General features: G+C 37.5%; 1 protein-coding gene across 2 annotated transcripts in view; it reads left to right on the forward strand.

The window, feature by feature from the left end:
• Positions 1-4,628: 4,628 nt before the first annotated feature.
• Positions 4,629-26,250, forward strand: part of slc35f4 (solute carrier family 35 member F4) — a 32,333-nt gene continuing 10,711 nt past the window's right edge. For both annotated transcript variants that reach the window (XM_084392999.1, XM_084393000.1), the window contains exon 1: positions 4,629-4,966. In XM_084392999.1, the coding sequence (XP_084249125.1) occupies positions 4,717-4,966 (250 nt within the window). In that variant the 5' untranslated portion in view covers positions 4,629-4,716. The remainder of the gene's footprint in view (positions 4,967-26,250) is intronic.

Raw genomic sequence — 26,250 nt, forward strand, 5'->3', positions numbered from 1 at the left:
CCATGTCCTCCAAATTCATAAGTCGACACCATTGCAGAGTATTTTCTCCTTAAATCTGCAGTGAACCAAAAACAGTCTCAAAAAGTCTCAGGTGTTTCTGTCGTCACAAACTACCTTGTAACCAATCACATCAACGTGCGATTATCAACGAGTGGATCTCTGAACTGGTGTGAGTGAGTGGAGGCAGGGCTAATTTGCATATTCATAGAACCGTATAATAAATGAGGCAAGGGTGTCGAGGTACATTCAAGCTATTTTAAGGCATGAAGACATTTTTTTTCAAGGAAAAAACCTTTAAAAATGTCATGTTGGTGATCAAAGATTAGTTTTAGGGGATACAATTATTGACTACAGGAGGACTGTAATGAATCCTTATCTTGAGCAAAATAAGCAAGCTGACATTCAGTACAATCTATAGGCTATCTTTTATTTCGAATAGGTCTTTTAGCTTGTCAAGAGATTTACAGCACCATTTTTTGAGAGAGTGCGCATACACTGTGCGATTTGTGTCTGCTTTTGAGCTGAATTCTGACTCGTGCGACTTGAGTTGGGCCGATTTTCAGTTTTGTCGTGCAGTGTTCGTGCCGACCGGCAATCGGATGGTCGGATGAATTTCTGGCACGTCCGAAATTTTGGCGCCCCTCGTGAGGGTATCGCACAGTTGAAGCAGAGCTAATAACCGATTGACCTAAACTCAATGTTTTTCCCTCACTTCGCCTGTGCGAAAACAAAAGTTAAACCATTTCATTTTTAATGCAACAAGAAAGAAAATTAAGAGGGAGATCTTTAAGTTCTGTAGCTATCAAATAGCTGCAATTTCACAAACTGTTGCTCCAGTTTATGTTTCAAAATAGATAAACCATATTACCCACATCTTCCAAACCAACTGCGTGATCATGGCACAGGCCTACTACGGCACCTCTTTTATTAATTTACATTCATTTACTTCTTTCACTTTTCACTAATTTCTTTAATATTTTTGCTTAATTTTTATTATCATGTGAAATGTGAACGGTTGTCCATCATCTCGAAATGTTTCCATTTTAAACCATGAAGATGAGTTAGTGGGTATCACACAAACAAAGTGCAAACTTTGCGTGAGAGTTATGCCTGTGAAGAAGTCTCAAACCCCAGTCAATTTTTCACTATAGGCCTACTGAATTATACTTCGCAAGGCTGTGCGATCGAATGTGCGCGTATGCTCGTGTACGTGTAAAAAAAAAAAACGAAGTAGCCTATGCTTGCTTTACGGGAAACGCATCCCAGGAAGATAGAGATCTACAGGAACAGGATTGGGCACCCCTGATCTAGCATTAGTTTGATCTCAAGCATATTAATTAAAAGAAGTTATTAGTGACATCATTAACCAACATGTTTGAACGACAAATTTGCGAAAATATAGCCTACGGTTAGCTGATTTTTTAACGTGACTAGCTGATTCCTTCAATGATGCATCGTATACTGGTAGTTAAGCATGCGAGTTACGTTGTTGGGCAGGAAACACACCCCTGCTCTTTTTCTGATGATGAATTTTTGTTGATCCTCTCCCTCAGAGGGCAAATGACAAAAAAAGTAATAACAGGAAGAAGAAAGAGCAGGCGAACTCTATTGCCCTTGAAAACATATAGTATGTTCACCTATTGATTTATTGATTTATTGACTTAACTATATCTCTTCTCTGGGCAGAGAATCCATGGTGAGTGAAGAGGACAGTCATTTACATCCAACCCTTATTATCATGCTGAAGACCTCTTCGCTGAAGCAATCTGCCTGACAGCACTCTTACAAAACAGACAACCACTATTTCTGATTACTGCTCTTATTTTACACCAGTACTCTTTGAAGCATGAATGATAAAAGGGTGGTTACAGTCAGTGAATACTAAGTAGCCTATTGTCAAGATCCAGAATGTGTTTGACAAAACCAAAAGGGCTTAAAATGTGCTTTTTACAGGTGAAGTGTGTCACTTCCATCAGCTGCCCTAAATGAATTATAAAAAATAATGACAAACAGGTTTCCCCAACACAACAGTCCTGCTTCACTGCTTAGTATATTACTTGAAATACTTTTGTGGTAATACACTTTATTATAAGGTCATGCTGTTACAGTGTAATTACACAAATAACTATTAATATTGATAAAAGAATATGAATTAATTACATGTATTTACTATAAAGTTAGGGTTTGGTTTACGGTTATAGTTGCTTGTAATTATGCATAATTTACTGTTATTATAGTACGTATGTAACGTGTAACTATGTCATGTTAAAAAAAAAAAACATTGCCCTTTTGTGTGCCAAAAATCAAAGTCATGCATTTGACCAAAATGCATAAAAAAATTCAGAAATTAAACATAAAAATAGAAATGAAATCATAGAGAGGACCCCTGCATGACTGCATGTCAAGGTAAATAATCTATTAAAAATATCAAGTAATTTGACTTTTTTTTTATGACAAGGCAAGGTTAGTCCAGATTGTAAAATGCCATGTGGTGTGACACTCCAGAAATGTGGTGATATTGATATATTCATAATTCACGATAGCCTTTGTCAACAAAAAATTCTTACCTTCAAAAATATCTTTGAAAATATTTTAAAAATAATGATTAGACAAATAATTCAATTATTTACATGAATGATTTTCCATTATAAAATGTTTAAAATAAATGTAATTGTATTATATGTTTATGTTTTACCAAAACGTAAAGGTTACATGCACTTTATTTTAAGTTGTCCTTATTACAGTGTAATTATGCAATTAAGTACTGAGTAATATTAATTAGCAACATGTACATAGTGTTAGGGTTAGGATTAGGGTTTGGATAAGGGATAGTTGCTTTTAATTATGCCTAATATGTATGTGAAACGAGGACACTATAAAATAAAGTGTTACCCAAAATTTCTTTGAACTGTACAGTATATCATTGGCTATGCAAAAAAACCGAGCTGAAATGGAATACATTCTGAATGGTGTAGAAAAGTTCTGGGCTTGAGAGTCATAAGTTGCTGTTCTGGCCACCAAACAACACCAGCAAGTGTGAAGAATGGTACGAGACAGTGATAGCATAACAGGCTGGAAGGAGAACAAAAGGAAACAAAGCAATGTGTAGAGCAGATAGGTTTAGCCAAGAGTGAGAGTAGCGAAGCTGAAAGAGTCTGGTGCAGTAATTGGGCCACATATGAAACTCAGCATGTGTCCTTCTCTCGTAGAAAATCCGAGAGCACCGTGAGAAAATTCTCTCATGTGCCGGAGATCGATTTCACACAGAGTGCTAAGGATTTGCTAAAGAACCATATGGAGTCACTGAAATAGACTTGGCTTGGGAAATTGGACTAGGTTTGGCCTGAACCTCAGCACTTTTCTACTGGAAGCATTGGTTTTGAGCAGAGATGCTCAAAGCTGAGACCAGCAACTCAAAACTTGCATTCAGAGGCATTTTATAGTGCTTTGCTCTAGATTCGAAGTTGTGTTCTTACTTACTGGCATGGGAGAGATTCAAACTGTGTGGCTAAATGGAAGTGATAACAGTTTACAACAACTGTGCCTCTGTGGCTTTAGCTAAAACATGAATTAGCCATTATTGTATCACTCAAATTAACAATTAGGAGTGGAGAAATTACCCTAGAATGCAGATTAGCTACGTGAAGCTAGCCAAAACTAATTTTGTTGGGCAAAATAGCCTTGTGGCACCATCTCAGAGCTACACTCTCACTCTCAAAGGCAAAGTCTCATAAATATTTGAAGAAAACAATAGGCTATAGAGACACAGCCGCGTGCCTCTAAAGTATTAAAGTGTAACATATGTTCACTAAAACAGAGAGAGCAATTCAAGAATGGACAAACACTATCTTCACTTTTGCTAATCATGTCAAGGCAAAACATATCTATCTATCTATCTATCTATCTATCTATCTATCTATCTATCTATCTATCTATCTATCTATCTATCTATCTATCTTTCTTTCTGTCTGTCTGTCTGTCTGTCTGTCTGTCTGTCCAATATATGCCTGGTCCAAAGCATTTCCCAGAAAAAAAATATATATATCACACTGTTCACTGTCATGTCCCTCTTTCATTCCCACCTTTTCTGTGTTGAATATTTCAGTGACTCCCTAGACCCAATTCTTTAAGATTGCATTTACCAATTACCACGATAGCATGCAATAGTATGAAGATCGTGTGCTTTGTCCCTGCAGTGCCTTTTACACACACACACACACACACACACACTGTGTCTCCACTTTTGTAATAACGACTGCACTCCACTGTTGCACTATAACTTCTCCGTTATATATTCTTTTGAACAGGTTCGTTTTAATGATTCATTCGAACCGAATCGCACAGCGTTTGTAAATCACACGAGTAAAACAGACAGATTCCGTTACTAAAGTAGTATCTAAAAATGTATTTACCACAATAATAAAACGATGATAAGTGAAACGGTTGGTTTTTATAGAGCAGTTCATTGAAACGAACCGATTCACTAAAATGAATCGGACCTCCAGTGTTTACTATCATCTGTTCGGAGCAGCGTGACGCCCCCTGCTGTCTGATGCACGAAAGTAAACGCGCTGGGCAAGTTTCACACAACAACCCTGAGAGACTCCTCAAAGAAACGTGTGCTGGAATTTGACTCGGGTGATGCTCTCAACAGCGGGTTTCGTATGGTTATCGCTTGTTAAATGAAAGCTGCCATTTTGCCCGTTCAGAGGTAAAATGAGCAGCACGGATATCCAGGATTCGGGAGAGGAGCCCTGCTTTCGCCTGGAGACCCTACCGGGCAAGAGCCCACACCTACCAGGCAAGAGCCCGCACCTAACGTTACCGGGCAAGGCGTCTCCGCAGGTGAACAGCCGCTGGGATCAAGCGCCTCAAGTGACGGCCAACGGGCTCCATGACATTGAGGATCGGATTTTACGAATTACAGGCTATTATGGCTATAACCCCGGGTACTCCAGCCACAAAAGTAAGTGTTTAAATACACACACGCAATAAAAAATGTAGCCTTTTAGTAATGGTGTCGAGATCAAGTCTGCTCACTGTGGTGGCCTTGGACGATGAATCTATACGATGTGAATGTGGAGAAAACACATGCTGTGTGTCTCATCTTGCTTTGTTCACAAGTTATGTGCGTGCTGCATAAATAAATCTGATCAACACATGAATTTAGTCGGCAAAACTTTCTGAGTTTTAGAATAGGATGGAATGATGAATTAAACAGAATATGATGGGGTGAAATTACTGGATATAATACAATATCGGTCAAAAGTCTGGAAACATTTCTATTTTGAATGTTTTTGAAAGAAGTCTCTTATGCTCATCAAGCCTGCATTTATTTGATCAAAAATACAGAAAAAAAACGCAATATTGTGAAATATTATTATAATTTTAAATAATGGTTTTCCTTTTGAATATACTTTAAATATATAATTTATTTATGTGATGCAAAGCTGTATTTTTTAGCATAATTACTCCAGTCTTCAGTGTCACATGATCCATCAGAAATCGAAAATGGAACCTGTGGTATTTTTTTTTTCAGAATTCATTGATGGATAAAAAGTTAAAAAGAACAGCATTTATTCAAAATAGAAATCTTTTCTAACAATATAAATCTTTACCATCACTTTTTTTTTTCACTCTAACATATTCTTGCGGAATAAAAGTAGGCTATTAATTTCTTTCAGAAAAAATTGTACAGAGAGACCCAAACCTTTTGAACGGTAGAGTATATTGTTACACAAGATTTATATTTTAAATAAACGCTGTTCTTTTTTTACTTTTTATTCATCAAAGAATCCTGAAGTAAAAAATAAATAAAATTAAGCTGCACAACTGTTTCTAAAATTGATAATGACAAATCAGCATATAAGGATTTCTGATGGATCATGTGATACTGATGACTGGAGTAATGATGCTGAAAATTCAGCTTTGCATCACATAGATAAATTATATTTTAAAGTATATTCAAACAGAAAACCATTATTTTAAATTGTAATCATATTTCACAATATTACTGTTTTTCAGTATTTTTGGTCAAATAAATGCAGGCTTGATGAGCCTAAGAGACTTCTTTCAAAAACATTAAAAATAGAAATAGAAACTTTTGACTGTTACTGTACATAATATGAAGGAATTAAAATATTAAGAATGGGGGAAATTAGATTTGAGAAATCAGACTGAAACTAAAATGTAATAGATATATAACAATAAAAGATATAATAATAAAATGCCAGTTTGCTTTAGATAGTTTAGATTTAGTAAATTATGTCAACAAAATATAAATATCTTACAAATTTCTGCAGCCAATTGTGTTGTAGGCTAAATAAATTTTTATTGGCTTATGTTTTATGAATGAATTTTGTTTACAAATAAAGCATATCATATAGCATACTCATATGCAATGATAATAAGCCATTGTGCAAACAAGTAAACAAGAAATCACAAGAAATATATAAAGCAAGAAGTGTGATCAGACAGAACGCAACAGTAGTAGACACTGATTTACTGAACACCTTTTAAAATGACAACGTGAATGGAGTAGTGATGATTGAATCCTAATTATAGGTCTCTGTGCCTTTCCTGAATTTCAATACCCTCAGTCTAGTGTAATGCAATCGAAAGAGTCTTGACAAGGACAGATTTAAGGTTCCTAGCAGCATGCAGGATTTAAATGTAATACATGAGCGGTGGTGTAGTGGCCTGTGTCCCCGGTGTGCCGTTATTACACTGGTGCAGTATGTAAGTACATGAATCATGTGTAATGCATTTGTGTGTGATGAAGTCCCTGAGGATGATGGATGGTAACGATAAATCTGTACTGTATTCATCTTTGCCACTCGCACATCACACATAACGGGCTGTGCCAGATATGCCAATTAAAACAACAACAAAAAACAATCATATTGAAATGGCTTTTCAAATGAAGACACACAAAAAATGTTATTTATAGTTAAAAGCTAAAAAAAATACTGTGATCAGCCAAATATAACCCGAAAAGATTTTTTTATGCAAAGGTGTCACATTGAAATGTTTCCTCTGTAAGTTTCTCTGTTTTACACTGTAAGTACACATAAGTGCACATGCTGTAAAATAAAGTACAACCGTTACTTTAAAAAAAAAAAAGTGTTACAATATTGTGTTACTCCCTGAAAAGTAACTAATTTCTTTACTTAGTTACTTTTTATAGAAAGTAATGCGTTACATTATTTTTGCATTTATTTTATTGTTTAGCTTTTTCTCAACTGGGCTGAGCTTGCTTGTTAGTTTTTTTAATAAAAAAAAAAAATTAATAAAAAAAAGTTATAATTTTGGCAAATGTAAAGTAGCCTGGTAATACCAAACTCTTCTACTTCGCTTTGCTTCGAAGACAGAGTCTGGAAGGGCGTAATTGAAAAGTGTTTTCCTTCTCGCGTTTAAAGAAAGCTTTTTCTTTTCTTTCTCGCGTTTCTCGCTTGTCTGAAGTTTAAAATCATTGGTTACCCATAAGCCAATCACATAACGTTTGGTTATGGCGTGTGTTATTATGCGCATGCTCAGCCGCATCTAACTTCCACTGTAAACACATGTATGATGCGAAAACAAAACCATCGAGCGAAATACCGGAGTGAACATGGCTGTGAACGACTTTTGCAGATTATGTGAAGTAAATCTACGCATCCACGGTACAATCAGCGTCTACGTCACGGCTCTCAGCCCGCCCTCTGTTCGTTGATTGGCCCGGCTGTTTTGAGGCCGGAGGAAAACTGAGATATAGGGCGCTATCTCAGACTGAGTACAAAAGCGAACTGAAATTGAGCGGAAGTACGAAGTCTGACGTAGTCAGGCTAAATGTAAAGGCCCTTTCACACCAAAAGTGAAATGGATAAGCCTCAGGCTGCAGGAAATGCAAATTCAATCAATAAACAGGAAACCAAAGTAACTTGCATTACTCTATCCTCGATCCTCTGTATCATCGTTTCACTTTTTTACTCCTCACTTTAGGATTTTTTGACAATGCAAGGCGCTCAAAGGATGCAAAAGAGACACTGCACTCCTCCTTCCTACCTTTAGATGTCACTGCTGAACATTGTTATTTGGTTAATTAGGTGTACTAAATGCTCAGTGTATTTCGTCATGTTAGATTTGTTTTATTTTTGTTCTATATTATGAAAAATCCATAATCTCTGATGTGTCCAATTTAGCCACTTGTTATCAAAAAGTAAAAGCTTTTTTTTTTAAATCACACATTTTACCAGGGCTTAATTTGTGCAGGAACATGAACAAACATATCTATATCTATATCTTGGGGGAACTTGTGATGGAGCTCATTGCTTCGGAGAGTTATTTGTGTTGTTGGACATCATTTTATTAAATGCTGTGAGGAGACACAGAAGAACTGATGAAATATGGGGCCTTAAACAGCCGCTATGCTCATACGCCGGTGTTGTGCCTAATTTCGACTCCCTTCCACATTGTTACCACCCTAGTTGAGGCCACTCCCTGATTGGTTATTCCTAACCCCGCCCCCTTCCATAATCATATACCTACTGAGGACTTTCATGGGGTGGGGCGGGGTAATAATCTGGCAGGGGTAAGAATTTGGCACATCATTGGTAGGTAGCCTCCGCAAAATGACTAGAGTTTAAAATACTGAATTCCATATAAATGTTAAGGGAAAATGGTTTTCAAGTTTTACAAGACAAAATAAAAATGTTTGTCAAACCTTTTGTTGGGCTTAAAGGTGCTGTATGTATTTTATTTTTTATTTTTTTGACTGTACTAAAGCACAAATGTTTGCAGAGATTTAGGAAACATGCTATGTTCACATGCTTCTTTCTCCGAGAAACAATGCTACAGCCAGTTATTCTACTTTGAAATGTGTGTTCCGTGTCGTAATGTCTGTTTTTGTTTTGGTCTGTGTGATCCCGCCCACTGCCAATTTACCCAATAGTATTTTGACACCCCGGGTTGCCAGTTGGCAGAAAACACAGCAGAACAGAAGCCACGGAAGCCAGCAAACGAACTGGATCAGAGATTGCAGATTCTACCGGACCTAAAATGCCTCAGCGTCCATCTAAAAAGCTTTAGGACCAGAGGCATATTAAAACGCGGATACCTGAACTAATCAACTTACAGTGTAAGGCTCGTCACCAGGGTGGGAATTATACCGCGGCCACGCGGCCATGGCCGCCGTTGCCCTACACTTTGGCCTTCATGCCCCGTGAAAAAAAAATCATCGTACGGCCACAGTGGCCTGTGTGCCCTGGCCCTGTCCAAGTTCCACCCAAGTAGTCTCTGAACTTCAATTAGTTTGTGGATTCGCGCAGGTGCAGTGTCATAATCACATCGATGATCTCACGTATCAAAACAGCAGTGCAAGAAGCATGTAACGTCAGCACCAACAGAAGAACGACACTCTGTTGTCGAAACTGGGGCATAGATATATACACTAGATTTCGCCTTGGCTACGGCATTCGTTCATGAACTGCCGTAGCCAAGGCGAAATCTATATGTCTATCTATGCACCAGTCTGCGCACACGTCACACAGCAGGAAGCGCGGGCGCCCTCAGATCACTTGGACGTCGCTGTGTTACAAGAGGTAAAAACGATATAAATACTGTTCGTTTTCTCACACAAACCGCTCGTTTCGTGTCTTAGGCCATCAATGTGTACTTACGATGGGGAATTGTTTTAATTTGGACTCTGTGGATGGCTGCTCTTTGAGACCGTGACCATAGACCTGCATTATATGACTGACAGACAAGAACGGTTTGACCTAAAAATATCAAAATCTATTTGCTAGTAGATAAGTGCCCTTTTCAGAAAAGGGCCCTATGCAAGGTTCCAGAGGTAACGGCGTCGGCGCACTGAAGCGTTTTTTTTTTTTTTTTTTTATAGTTCAGTTACTATAAGATTTAATGTTATTACCTTGACAAACTATAACTTACATCATTAAAAAGATATAAGACTCACGTTTCAGTATTTGACCACTATTGTATTCTGAGAAATTTATATTGACAGTTATGTCTTAATTTGTGTCAGGAGTTATGAAATGCAAAAATGAGTCGATACCTTTAATATGAATTATGAGCGTCAGACGCTCCCATTCATAAAAAACTCCCGTGCTGTCGTCATGAAAGCGATTCACAAAACAACGTCCCTCACGGCTTTTAGCTCAAAAGTGTGCAGATTTGGAGAAATATTGATATATTCTCAGTTTACATCAGATTTCTATTGACAGGAATAATATTTTATTGAATTTATAGCCAAATGCGTCGATGTAATCATTATGAGCGCTGTATACTGATGTGCTGTGTTTTCAATTCATACCAGCAGCCTGAGGGCGCTCTACTGAACATTATAGTCCATATTTGAAACACATGAAGAAGAGCGTTCGACAATGCAGGAAATTATTAATTTATTGGCATTTGTGTTGTTTCTGAATGCTTTTATTGGCATTTGTGTTGTTTCTGAATGCTTTTATTGGCATTTGTGTTGTTTCTATTGTTGTGTGAGGGTGTATACCTTCTGGATGTAATGGTGCTCTCTCTCTCATTAAAAAATGTTTTTTTTTTATTAAAAAAGAAAAGGTGGAGGCCAAATGGCCTTGCCCCTGAAATTACATAATTCCCACCCTGCTCGTCACCTTCCATTATCCATGGCACTCGTTCCTGTTGCATGTCCTCAATCTGGCAACCCGTGTGAGCGTGAGTCTGAGGAGGATGGGGCGGGAGAAAAAACCCTCTCAAATATTTAGAATTTGGACTGCAGTACCCATTTCAAACACTAGCTGTAAATATTACATATTGCACCTTTAATGCATAAAGTCCTCACAACACATCATAAGTATGCGGGAAAAAAACGGTTATCGGTTAACATAAATCAAGATCATCTGTGTCTAAAGCATTACATTTCTATGTTAATTCTGAGAATATATTCGCATGTCCGTTTCCATCATAGACTGTAAAAAAATATGGACGACGCACCTTCACTCTCTTTCATTTTAGAGAAGTGAAGCCGTCAATGTCCAAAAATGGCGCTGACATCTTGTAGTATCAGTAGTGAACATGAGGTAGAGCCGCGATATCAAGGTCCCGTCCACACTCCTGCCGAATCAGTTAGTATGCAGTTTACTGCTGAACAACTCATTATGTCGGTGTGAAATAAACAGTCGTGGAAATATAGAAATTAAAGTTAAAGCTCCAATCTCCTCCCGAAAATCCTGAAAAAGTCCATTGGTGCCTCAGTGACTACTTTGCTCAGAGAAGCTGTCAATCTCAGCTGTCAATCATGACGTCACACTCCTGTGACTAAAATCAAACTTATTTAACGCTTGAACTTACATCAGCGTGATAAAAACGACCTAAAATGACAGAAACCTTTGGAAAAAAACATTTTGATGTGTAATTTGATTGTTTAGTTTGTCTCACGTCCCTTTAGATTACATGGAGAGGGCGGGGCTTATGACCTATACTGCATTTGCATCTGCGACTTGTGATTAGATTACATGGAGAGGGCGGGGCTTATGACCTATACTGCATTTGCATCTGCGACTTGTGATTAGATTACATGGAGAGGGCGGGGCTTATGACCTATATTGCATTTGCATCTGCGACTTGTGTGGCACACTTCTTATGCGCATTTTCAAAATGCACATCAAAATAGTTGGATGGAAAACCGACTGAGATTCCGCATGTTCCGTTACCTTTCCCTTTCCCTACCCCACTAACTTGCCCGTAACACTAACATTTTGCTAATTGGCCAAAAAACGCTTTAAACCCATTTTGCATTAGAGCACGAAAGAATCAAAGCATAGCTCTGTCAGAAACAGTCTGTTGGTGTCATCTGTTGTCTTCTGACCTCTCATACATGGAGATGCCCGAGTCAGTGATCATCTAAACGTATCTGCACGGTCGCTCTGACTGCAGACCACCTCGCCTAGAGAGAGCTATTTTTAGATACAAGTCTAATGGGACTCTTCTCATCTGCTTAGCCAGAGCGGCGCTGTTAACTGTGGGCTCACATGGGAGCTTTACAGACTTCAGAACGGACAGCTGACGCGGGTAATCATCCTTGAATCACCTTAAAAAATAAAAAATAATGTTCACACTTCAAGTAAGTGTTATTTAGTGGCAATTTAGTCTCATTTTGTTTTTCTAAATATGTCTATACAGCTTCTTTTTTTTTTTTTTACTTCAGTTACTATTTGGTAACACTTTACAATAAGCTTCCATTAAATATAAAAAATTAGGAGACTTTAAAATAGCATTATAGGTGCACTTTATTATTTAATGCATTAACTAACATTAACTAATACATTTGTTACAGTATTTATTCGTCTTTGTGAATGTTTCATTGTTAGTTCATGTTAGCTCAAGTTCATTTAAACCTTTACTAATTATTAAAACTATTTCTAATTAAGGTTAGTACACAGACCAATCAGAACACAGTTTAGAGATGATTCATAAATAGCTCTAGTATTGAATGCCTTTGTATTTAATAAAATGTTTGCATAATTTGTGTTATCCCTTGTTAATGCAAAGTCATCACAAAATGATAAGGATTTATGCTGATGTTGTCCAAAACCCCACTTTGCCTGGGGCCTTTCCAAACTTTTTGGACATCTCTGTAAACTTCTCTCACAGGCATTGAGATTTTCAGACATGTTATTAACTTTCCTGGGTCTGTGGAGGTGATCTTCAGCCATTATCATAAAACCTCTTAAAACCATTTAAGTCTTAGTAGGCTACATCACTGATCAGGGATTGTTCATATGCTGCAAGATCAGCACAAAATTGGCTGAATGCTTTATACTTTGTGCACTCTTGTGCTGCCCCCATCTGGTCATTTGACATATATCTCTTCACTCGTTCATTGATTCAGGCTGATGTAGTGATGGTCCCACTGACATGGACAAATTGTGAATCATTTTACTGCATATTTTCATATTTTATTTAAGATGTGGCTGATTCTGAGAGTAGCTATCAATACGGATCAAGGCTAGATGGGGTCAATCTTGATCATGTGCACATTTGCTGCTACCAGGGTTCAGTTAGTGGTTAGCATTAGGGTTAGGGAATGACTATTTGGCCACAACATATCATAAGGTTTGAGTTCAGAGAGGAGCTGCAACCCCTTTGCCTGGACACAAGGTGTCACTCCTCTCTTTTTACAGTGGTTGTACAGACTGTGCCTGTAGAAAGCTAACAGTTATTCCTATTTGTGCAGCCCTTAAAGAACCAATATAGACATGGCTATTTTTACTTTTTTTGTGAGCCAGTCACCTGAGCCATAAATATGATATATTATTTTTATATGGCATAGAAACAGTTTTTGCCTGCATGGAGCTGGTTACACCATCTACCAGCAGGGCTTATAGGTAGGGTAGGCAATTTCAGAGAGGCTAGCAACAGCAAGCTAGCTAGCAAAAGCATAAGACCCCACTCTCCCTTCAGAGTGTCTTCAAAGACACACATCCTCTAAAACAAATGAACACACACAGCAGAGTCTGCAGCGTCACGAGAGATGGTGTTAAATAAACCATGTCTCAAAGCACATTGTAATAATAATGAACGTAAACAACTTACAGAACTCTTGTACCACCTGACTGCTGCAGATTCATTTCGGCATTGATAGCGTTGATAGTGTTGTAGAACGTCACGGGTTGCCTTCTCGTCATCGCAGCATTATCTTGTTGTTTTGTGCCACTCAGTGATTGTCTGTCTGCAAGTGCGTGGAGGTATGGAAATACATATGTTGACAGGCAGGTAGGACCGAATGCAATGATTGGACGATGATGTTTTGGTCCTGAGACTTCCACAGAAGATATATGTACATGTTTTAATGTTTAGACCACTTCTATTATTGATTGCTATCAGATGTGAAGAGAGTTTCAAGTCAACCAGTATAGCAACAAGTGTTTATAAAAAAAAATTGCCTACCCTACCTTTAACTACTGAAACTAACCAGCTGAACATTGATCCCTAGATCCAATTCACTGGTTCAAACCGAAAGCCTGGTTCAAACCGGATATTTGTGATATATCCAGCTGCAGAACCGCAGCGCTAGCGGTTTCAGAACAACAGAATGGAAATGGGGGCGGAGCTTATACAGTCTAAATAGAGTTGCGCTACCTATACATTTAATTTTATTTCATTTGACTGTATTATGTGATAATATTATATTTGTGTAATTTATGTGTTGTTACAAATAGTACTTAAAGACACATAATAAGGACATTTATTTAATGTCAAATATACTGTAGTTATTCATATAAAATTCAAAATATACATTTAATGCAAAGCCTCTATATGAAAACCAGTAAGACATTTGACAACAGAACAAGCATGAAAATTCAGTAAATTAGTTTAATGATCAATGTTAAAATACCTTGATTATTAGGGCATAAAAAGTCATAATTATGAGATAACCAGTCAAATTGTGAAATAAGTCATGATTATAAGATAAAAAGCCAAAATTATGAGATACTAAGTCTTAATTATGAGATAAACAATTATTTCATTAAAAAGTCAAACAATATTGTCGTAGTTATGACTTCGTATCTCATAAATAATTTCTACTTTTTGTCATAATTATCTCATAATGCTTTTTATCTCGTAATTGACTGTCATAATTTTGACTTTATCAGATAATTATGACTTAGTATGTCATCATTATGACTTTATATCTCATGATTATGACATGATTTTAGAATCTCGTTTTATGTCATAATTGACATTCTAATTATTATTATTTTTATGTGGTGGAAATTGGCTTCCATATTTGTTAACAGGAAAGACCAGGTGGCGTCCAAACAGTGAAAGTCTGACCATTAGAATTTCTTTTTCAAATCTTCAGAGTCTGAAGTGATAAAGACAAGAAAGTATATATTTATGGAGATCACGTAGCTCCTCGGCTCTTGTAAGTCTTTTATGGGGTTTTGACCGATTGGTTATGAAGTGTGTGTAACACTCAGCGCGTGGGTGCACTATTCTACTCTTGTCTCGCACTCGTCTCGTAGAACGCAGCTAATAGACGTGCATAAAGGACGCAGCAGGTCTGTGGACAATGGTGGAGGAACATGGCACTGATCTAAATGACAAAGGTGCTGAATGGGGCCGCGGTGGCAATATCGAAGGTGGAACACAAGGGCCAGGCGTTGCTATGACAGGGATGAGAGAGGAGGGGGGCGTTGGGACGAAACAACAGGCATCTCAAATGGCAGGTGTCCGTTTGAAAAAGACAGGTTGAAAATAAGACCTCTATTGAGTATAGGTCCATGTGTGTGCTTTTTAGTTTCCGTACAGGAGTGCATGAATTCTGTCGCATAATGGAAGTAGATTATAGATTAGTGAGTGCAATATATTAATAATAAATCAGCAAGAGAAAAGTTAAGTCATTAAAAAAGCTGTGGTTTAATTTTCTCCTTGGCATCACAATTCACAAAATATATGCAGTCCTGACACAAAATCCATCATCAAGTATGTGTGAATATGTAATATAATCTTATACTTGAACTGCGGAAATATAATCTGTCTTTTAAGATTTCTCTCTCTATGCACGTGTCTCTGGCGGTGAAGAGCTGTATGCATGTACTGCAAACACAGGAAAGATATGGACACACATGATTGACGCTGAGACAAGGCTTTTTTAATGGATGTCAGTGGAGGAGAGGCTTCACTACGCTGAATAGATCGCTTCTGTGAGGAAATAGCTACATTTAATACATTGACAGCCTGTCCGCTAATGTCTTCATTAGCAACATGTTCAACATCTTCAACAAAAAAACTACCAGCTCAAAACTTTAACGGTAGTGTTTAGACATGTTGTGTTTGTCTAACTGGAACATACCCATAATGTCACACTGTAAAAAAAATCGTAATTTTAACTGTAAAAAACTGTAAAAAAGCAACGGAAAAAAAATGTTAATTCCTTAACAGTATGTACCCTTACTATATACAGTGAAAAACTGTAATAGCTCTCAAGGGACATTTCATGTAATTTTACATTAATATACTGTTAAATGTGCGGATTTTGGAAGTATACTGTAAAAAACAAAAACTTACCGTTGCATTTACCGTACCTTACCGTAAAAAATAAGGGTAGCAATTGTTTACTAATTTTACAAAGTTTTACATCATCGAACTAAAAATTACAGTAAAATACTGGCAACCAAGCTGACGTTTTTTACCGTAAATTTCACAGGTTTTTTTTACATTGTGATTTTTTGCCCGTAAATTTAAATCCCGTAAAACATAAAAGGTTGCCACCATATTTTTTACGGTAAAATACTGGCAACCACAACTGCCGTTTTTTTACCGTAAATTTCACAGGTTTTTTTTAACAGTGCATTACCTACACCTGGGGTTACTCTAATAGGACACCTGTGTGAACTGAAAGGGAGTTGACTTAATCCACCCACTAAAAAGCACCTTGGGAGCAGTTATTACAAAAATGAGGAAAGTGAAGATAGCCCCAATAGAAAGTTTAGCATCATCTGTTTGCAGATACAGAATGCAATAAAATCCACACATTTTAAATGTGGCTTAACTGTCCAAATACTTCTGGGGGCCATGTTGTTTTTTACGATCAACTCAGTTCAGTGTCATTTTGACATAGCGCCAGATCTTTTTGTCACTAGTGGAACCATTTGTTTCAAACTGTAGTCAAATGTGTGATCAATTTCCTAGTCAGATTGTAGCAGTAGGTTACTATTACAGATATCAAAAATGGATTTCTTACTAGTTAAAATTCTGAATACACATATCAGAAATACAATTCTTACTAGTAAAAACCTTTATTTTTGATATCAAGAATTAAACTGTCATTGAAATGTCTATTCTTGATATCAACAATTGAATTCCTACTAGTAGTAACAATGTTCATTTTTGATATCAATAATTCCATTTTCACTAGTGACAATGTTAATTTCTGATATCATGAATGTGATTGTTACTAGTAAGAAAGCCATTTTAGATATCTGAAATAATATTGATATCAGAAATACATTTTCAGATATCAAAAATATAAAATTTTACTAGTAGCAATTCAATTGTTGATATCAATAATAGATATTTCAACTAGTGACAATTGAATTATTGATATCAGTAATTCACATTTTTACTAGTAACAATGTAATTATTGATATCAAAAATGATATTTCTACTAGTAAGAAATCAGTTCTTGATTTCAACAATTGATTTTGAATGGCAGCCTATGGTGACATCTCACTAGTGAAAATATAATTACAGATATCAACAATTCAATTGTTGATATCAACAATTACATTTTTGATATCAAGAATTAAATTGTTGATATCAAGAATTAAATTGTTGATATCAAAAATGTAATTGTTGATATCAAAAAATGTAATTCTTGATATCAAAAATGTAATTCTTGATATCAACAATTCATATCCTGGAAATGAATAAAAGTTAAAACGGCTTGCCATAGTAGGTTATGTGTACTTGAGTTAACAGTAGTTGAGTGGGTGTATGTGGTTGTTGGTGTATGTTTTTATGTGTGTGTGCTATGTAATGTGGACCAGCCAATGGTCTCCTTGAATACAATTTCTTCATAAACATTATTAATTAATATAATAAACTTAATATATAATTACTTAATTAAAATTTTATTTTTATTTATTTTACTGTATATATATATATATATATATATATATATTCACACATGTATTAATATAATTGTAATTAATATACATTCACTGGTCAGTTTATTAGGTACACCTTGCTAATACCACATTGAAACACCCTTTTGTCTTCAGAACGGCCTTAATTCTTCATGGCACAGATTCAACAAGGCGCTGTAAACATTTCTCAGAGATTTTGGTCCATATTGACATGAGAGCATCACACAGTTGCTGCAGATTTGTCAGCTGCACATCCATGATGTGAATCTCCGGTTCCTCCACATCCCAAAGATGCTCTAGAGGATTGAGATCAGGTGACTGTGGGGGTCATTTGAGTTTAGCGAACTCATTAACATGTTCAAGAAACAAGTTTGAGATGATTTGAGCTTTGTACATGGTGTGTTATCCTGAAGTATCCATCAGAAGATGATACACTGTGGTCATAAAGGGATTGACAAGGTCAGAAACAATTCTCAGGTAGGCGTTTAAATGATGCTCGGTTGGTATTAAGGGGCTGAAAATGTGCCAAGAAATGATCCAACACAACATTACAGCACCAGCAGCCTGAACCGTTGATACAAGGCAGGATGCATCCATGCTTTCATGTTGTTTACGCCAAATTCTGGCCCGACCATCTGAATGGTGCAGCAGAAATCAAGATTCATCAGACCAGGCAACGTTTTCCAACCTTCTATTGTTCAGTCTTTGGTGAGCTTGTGTGAATTATTGCAGCCTCAGTTTGTTACCTCTTATCTGACAGGAGTGTCACCGGTGTGTCTTCTGCTGCTGTAGCTCTTCTGCTTCAGGGTTGGACATGTTGTGTGTTCAGAGATGCTCTTCTGCAGACCTCAGTTGTAGCGAGTGCTTATTTGAGTTACTGTTGCCTTTCTATCAGCTAAACCAGTCACAAACCACTCTCCTCTGACCTCTGGCATCAACAACGTTCACTGGAAATTTGTCTTTTTCTGATCATTCACAGGCTATCTTTGGTTGCAAGACAGTGACAACGGTCGTCGTTGAACCTCTCTCCCTGCACAACTTAGGACCGCAGTTTAGGAGCCACAACCACAGCAATCACCACAATTGGTCATCTTTCATCTGGGACAGCCCAAAATCATACAGTGTGTACTAGGCATTAAACACAATGGCAGCAAAGCACATTTCCTGGCACCGTACAACCAGAGCTGCTGTTCGGTGACACGCTCTGAGCTTATCCGAGAAATATGACTCTTATTCAAAACTTGATGCAAATTTGCCAGTATAGTGAGTGCTGGCTAAGCAAAGACGCTTCATTTGAGTTCAGGAGTATGCAGCGGACCTCAATGCATTACTAGAGGCATTGCATTGCTTGCATGTGTGTGGTGTTAAACAAAGCCAAGATGAATGAAGGAATGAGAGGCAGAAAGCTTTTTGTGTGTGTATACAGTATGTAAGGTTGTGTGACAATGGAAGAAGCAGATATAGGTGTGTGTGGGTGTATCACTAATCGAGTGAATAGCTGGGGCCACAGGAACAAGCATCATTGAGACATATTAAATGCAATGCCATAAAAACCGCAGACAGGGGCAGAGTGTAATGGACACCGACCAGGCAGGCCTGCTAAAGGTCTACTCGATACTCAAATCGCTCTGTGATTTGAAGACTCCCTTTAGTCCGATAAAATCTCAGCACAGCACAGCTCACAGGAAACAACTTTTATGGGATAGTAAAGTAAAAAAAAAAAAAAAAAACTGTTATCATTTACTCACCATTATAACGTTTTAAACCTTTTTTTTTTTTTTTTCATGGAACACAAAAGGAGATATTTTGTTGAATGTTTAAGCTGCTCTTTTCCATAAAGCAAAATAATATGGTGACCACAAAGCAAACATGAATGTTTGGCATGGAAATTCGGTCCGATTTTCGCATATGATGATAATTCACTCTATGACAGTAGGTGGCGCTTCTGGACAAGCAGAAACACCATGATTACTCCAGTACACAAATCACTGCACACATTTTAGTTTCTGATACCCACTTGGCAGGAATTCAAACCGTATTTACATGTTTTCAAACAGAAAATCTTATTGGTTGGCCAACATTTCTTGCAGTGCAATTGAAAAGAGATTAGAGCTATCCATCACACTGACACATGCTAATTTTCATGTCTGTTTGAGAAGATGCATTAACAGCCATTTATTCTAATTAAAATGTTTATCACATAGAATTTTCACACTTAAAATTCATCTTTGTGTGAACAGGCAAACTCTCAAATCTTACTATGCTAACTATATGCTAGTTTTTATTTTAATTTCAGTTAGAAAAAATGTTTTTAGCTTTCAGTTTAGTTCTCATAACCCTGGTCGCTGCTTTTGTTGAATGTAAAAGAGCAGCTCTGACATTCTGCAACATTTTTCCTTTTGTATTCCACAGAAAAAAGACAGTTGGAGTAGTTATGGTCAGTGTGTCCTTGCATAATACGGAAAAGAATCTTCAAAAATCTTTTTCTGCGTTTCACAAGCTATCCCAAAATCTGAAATTAACAGCACCGATCCCAGACTCCCACTTCCTGTCACTTTGTGTGATTAACAGGAGAGATTGGATTCATCCGGGAACGCACAGAAATCAAAGACAATACTTTTTATGGAGTCCCGCAAGGCTCCGTACTCGGCTTTATTAGCATAATGCTACAGAGACTCAGACAGCAAGACAAGACCTCTGCTAAAGCGAGCAGTGAAGGGCCTTCAAGTGGAGCACAAGTGCTGATGAAGAAAGAAAAGGGCGTGATTGGGCAAGGAGAGAGAGCAAGAAAAAGACAATAGCTACTTTTTTACTCTACTAAATCATCTTCATCATACTGCCTTTATTAAGCCGCTGGATGCTGTAAATATAGAACTGACTTGAAAAAAAGGCAGATTGTAAAAGCAGAAAGAACGAAGGGTTGAAAGAGAAAAAGGGGAGAGGGACCAATGCAGCATAATTAGCCCGAGCTGCTTGGTTACCTTCCAAACAGAGCAAAGGATACTCTGAGCAGGAGAAGAGGCGGGGACAGAGAGAGAGAGAGAGAGAGAGAGATATGAAGGGGATGATTGCATTCCACACACACTTGAAGCCCAGTCTCCCTAGGAGACGCAGGATAGCAGCATGACACTGCAGCATCTACACTAGAGCGAAACTGTGCGATTTTATGTGTCACGTTGAGAGTGTGTGAGAGCCAGAGAGAAAGAGAAGTTCAGTTAGCAGAGAGAGCAAAGTAACAGCAGGAGAGCAGCAAAGTAAAAGATATCAAGAGGAACAAGAAAGAGACTGTGGGAGTGACAGGAGAGATGCGCGTGGGGATGAAGTGGGTTTGTCGGAGGAGTTGAGCCGTGCCGCTCACACGAACACACACACATACACACACACACACACATTTCCAAAAGCTCAGGAAAGAGGAGAGAATGAAGAAACACTCGGCCCGAGTGGCCCCTCTCAGCTCCTATAGCGCCCAGGTGCTCACCTGCCCCATCTCTGAAGGTAAAACGCAATGTTTGTGTGTTTCTGAATACAAAATCGTCCCCAGAAATTAGCTAAATCTGAGAAAACCTTCCTTTGGAGATGTTCAGGGACAACCTTAAAGGTAAAACATTTTAAAAAATGTTTTTATTTTAAACCTTTTATTTTAAAAGTTTAAGTTTAGGACTAGTGTTAGAGTTTGGGTAATGGTTTAAGCTGTAGTAATTATAATTATTTATAATTAAGTCTGTGTATATTCTCATTTGGATGTTTGAGTAAGGAGGGATTGTGTACGTAAGAAAGGGAAAAAATAGACATGTACAAAATTGCAAGTTGGCATGGTGTGAAATGTGTTGAGTGTGTGTTTGTGTGTGTGTGTGTGTGTGTGTTCGGTTTCAGAGATTTGTGTGTTTGCAACTAAGCAGAAAAGGAGCCACCTCAGCAGTTTATATCACATTTTCAGTATTAAATTACCTTTTATTTAATGATGTACGGTTTGTCTATTTAAGCGTGATACAGGTTTCATGGTGCTGTGGGGTTTTCAGAGTAACACTTTCCAATAAGGTCTCATTTGTTAACATTAGTTAATGCATTAACCAACTTTAACAGTGAGCTTTTCTTTTCTTTTCTTTTTTTACAACATTTTATAATCTTTGTCAATGTTATTTAATAAAAATACAATTGTGCATGTTAGTTCATGTTGCATTTAGTGCTATCTCTTCATAAATATGTTTTAGGCTAAAGGGACAAACAGCAGGCATTAGCCAGCAGTGATAATTTACTTTCGGTGTTTGTTTTCATTGTTAATCTACGTTTATGCTGTACAGAATTTCTGTAAATGTCTGTGTTTCGTTGAAAATGTGTTTGTGCTTCAGATTGTGTGAATCATGCTGTTTCTTGCCTGTGTGCTTGTGTTTGGTTAAGCGTTAAATAAACAGTCCAATCCTCAGGGATACTGTTCTAAAGATGTGGTTTTACCACAGAAGAGTCCATTAGGATGTCTAATGACTTTTCAGTTGTGTTTTGGTGTTGACTGTGGTTGTGTCCACATATAGCATGCATCACAGTTGCATTATGGGATTGAGATGTTTCTGGTTGCAGGTTTTAAAACTTCCTGGTTGTGCCGTAATGCAAATATTAAGTAGTAGCTCAATTTACAATAATAACTGATGTTTTAAAGATTTTTTTTAATCCAAATTTTGGTACATACTGGATTGGTCTCAGACAAGCTAATTGCTAATTGATTTTTATTCATTTCAATAAATGCCTATAAATGAAAGCTTCTGACTAATCCTACTACTTCTACAGGTTCAGATTTAAAGAGATAGTTCACCCAAAAATGAAAATTCTGTCATTAATTATTCACCCTCATGTTGTTCCAAACCATCTTTTTGATGAAATATGAGAACTTTCTGTCCCTCCATGGACATGATGAACAGATTTAATTTAGGCTTTTATTCACATATAAATGCACTGATACCACATTTTTTTCAGACCAAGTACTTACATTTGGGTACTTGCCGATACCAAGTACCGATATGAGTAGGCTACTTAATAATACCATTCAGGTCTTCTAACAATGTTTTATTTTCATCAGATGTTTTTCACTTTCTGACTGTAACAAAGTAAATATACAACTTGTATAATCAAATTGCTTGTGTTAAAGGAGCTATTTCTCACCCGTCACCCCTCCTCTTGACAATTTAGCAGAGCCTAGTTTGCAGTCTTCTCTACTTTTATCATCATCGCTTACCTTAAAATATCTCCAAACGGCTGACATTACTCCTCCTCCGACCACCTGCTCAACTGACGAGAGGTTAGGCTAATGTCTCGTTGCCATAAGGGGCCGTTCACATATCGCGTTTTTTGCGCGTGCAAATTCGTTCTTTCAAATGTAGGCACATGGTAAGCGCGCTCATAATAGAAGCAACACGGTGCGGCACACACGTTTTCCCGCACCTATGTTCATGGTTGCATAGCAACGACAGACGCCACGGGAGCGCAAGCTGAGAAAGTGGTGCGGCCGCGCATTCCACGCGGTTTTAGACGGGATATGTGAACGGCCCCTTAAAGTGGTATCGGGTGCGGTTGTATCGGGGTAATTTTACGAGTACGAGTACATGAGCACAGTATTGGACCGACACCCGAGTACTGGTATGGTATCGGTGCATCCATACATATAAACATTCATCAACTCAACCATCAGTTGTGGTAAATGGAAGCTCAAGCATGTTTGCTTGACATGTGAGAACCAATGAGGTTCATTCTCGTGTTACGCAGCACGTTTGAGCTTCTGCAAGAACCAATGAGGGTTGTTCTCAATGTTTATATGTGAATAGAAGCCTAAATTCAATCTGTTCGTCATATATAGCGATTGAGTCGGACTTAACCACTTGAATCATATGGATTAATTTTACGATCTCTTTATGAACTTTTTGAAGCATCAAAGTGGTAGTTGCGTAGCTGTCAATGGAGGGATAGAAAGCTCTCATATTGCATCAAAAAGATCTTAATTTGTCGAAAGTCTTAACGAAAGTCTTACTGGTTTAAAAACGACATGAGGGTGAGTAATTAATGACAGAATTTTCCTTTTTGGGTAAACTATCCCTTTTATTGTGGTTCATTTTTTGTACTGACATGAGGGTGAAAAAATCAAGTCAAAATTTAAATGTTTTGGGTGTAAACGATTCCTGTTCCTTTTAAAAGTATGAACTAATAAAGTAATAATAAAAAATAAAAATAAAACAGTGTATTAGTCACTGCTTGAGATATGTCAACAGCTAAACTGCTCACCATAAGTCAGTGTATATTAGCGATACCTCCACCAAATGCCTTGTTGTAAAATTATGCTTTTGAATCTTTAAAATAGCTGTAAAATAACAATAGCATTTTGTGCAGTGCTGTGTAAATATGTAGGGGCGGTAAACCAGGGATTTACCATTGATGTGACATTTCTGTGCCTCCGCATCTTGGACCTGCGGTTCCCTGGTATTGTTGGTTTCTGCAGGTTGTTAAGCTATGCAGTCAAGCTATCCGCAGGGTATAAAAAGTCTGTCAGTGTGGGTGCACACTGTGGGAGACCTTTTTTCAGCCCAAAATATGCCTAGAAAAGTTGTCAGGTATGTTTTTTTTTTCCCTTTTATAAAAATAACATAATTTGAGTTGAGTTGTTGTTTAGATGCAACTATGTCAGCAAACATCTGGAATCGCTCATCATCAGACAGGACAAAGGTGTTCTTATCTGAAGTACATCTTTCTAATATATGAATGCAGTTGTGTGGCTTCTCCCTGAACAGAATGTTGGCGTGTCGCAGGATTTCATATAGGCTTTTTAAACACGGTTGAATTTACATCCCTTTATGTCTGGAAGGTTGAGGCATATGACAATCAATAATGCAAAATGGGGTCAGTGTCTTGTAGAACACAAATTTTAACTAATGTTTAAAACATTTTAATCTTTATGTATATTATAGTCTTTATATGTATTATTATAAAACTTTTATATGAAAAAAAAACCTCTTTTCAATGTTTTTTTTTTTATTTCATGAAATTTCATGAAATGTTATTCAAAGAATGTCATTACATTTTAGGGAGTCACATCACGTGATATTTTGATAGGCTGAACTAACCATGCCTTGTCATAAAAGGTCGAATTATCTGATATTTTAAGCACCCTTCTGAAACCTAAAATGGTAAATGGGACACCCTACGCTACGGTCTAATGGACTTAATGGACATGCGCACGCAGCAGCCATTGTAAGTCCACAAGACTGTAAGTGCATATGAAGTGTGCCATTTGGGACAGGGCCATAGAGCACACAAGCATGATGGTCATGATGGCATTTCCTGTTTTGTTCTTTTTTTCGCATGCCTCTGCATGATGCGCCACATGACCGTGATTTGGTGGACTAATGTTGCAGTACTCAAGTCATTGTATCTATGAACGCCATTTTTAATTTCTTTTTGAACATGTTATGTCAATTACATAAACACATTAATCTAATACTTACGAAAGATCAGTAATCAATGCTTTTCCCCTGTATTTCAATCAGGGTGAGAGCCATGGCTTGATAGCACGATCACAACAATAAAGTGGCTTTGTGTATATGTGTGTGTGTGTGTGTGTAGACATTCTTGCTGACCCAGCACACTGCAAGCTAGTGACCATGGGCCAGCGCATGTCATCTTTTATTCCTGGTCTGGTGTAAATTGATCACTCTGAGTCTACAGCAGATTTTGGCTGTGTGATACTAGCGCTCTTCCCCTCTATTCAATATCCCATCACCTCCCATTCACCACTACTCTCTCTCTCTCTCTCTCTCCATCCATCCATCCATCCATCCATCCATCCATCTATTAGATATGTAACAGTACACAGAAGTCACGGTTCAAAGAACATTCAAAAGCAACATTAATGTTTGCAAAATAGTATCTATCTGTCTGTTTACTGACAAAATCCTTCAGCATGAGGTGTAATGTTGTCAGTACAGCTTCTATGAAGGAGGTCATGACTGATGACAGACGGGATGTTTTCTGATTGGCCGATGTTTTTGTGGGCGCCCTGTGGTGTCGAGTTTCTATGTATATCCCACTATATGTGAATGGTCTCTGTGCTTCTCCATGACCCTGTGAAGCTATTTTTGACAGAGCTTGACTGTGCGACGTAGGCAGATTTTAAACGCTGTCCAGCATTAGTGCTTCACCTGCAGGTAACTGACACTGACAACGTCTGATCAATACATCCGTACGAACCACAGAGAAACATCAGGGGCAGCTGCACGAGGAAGTGTTGGTGAATTTCTCATGAATAAATCACGTCAACAAAGCACATAATTAGCATTCCCTAACCCCGTCTAAAAATAGCCTGTCCTGTGTTCCAAAATTTGACCAAGTAAAAGACAGGAACAGAACACTGTCGCTCTAATGTAAAGTACAACAAACTTTAAGTATATTTGTATTTCCTGTCGTAAATACCAGTTTTCGCAGAGTAACAAAGGAATAGGTTTCAGATTTTTGGCAAAGCATAGTTAGAAACAAAGTGAACTCGAACATATAGTCGATCAAGGGAGAGCTGAAGAAACGTCCAATCACAATTCAGTATTAGAGAGATGATTTTGAATACTGAAGATTCTATAAGCCTAATGGGAGATTT

This window comes from Rutilus rutilus, assembly GCF_951802725.1.
Source record: "Rutilus rutilus genome assembly, chromosome: 21".
In the NCBI taxonomy this organism is placed as follows: domain Eukaryota; kingdom Metazoa; phylum Chordata; class Actinopteri; order Cypriniformes; family Leuciscidae; genus Rutilus; species Rutilus rutilus.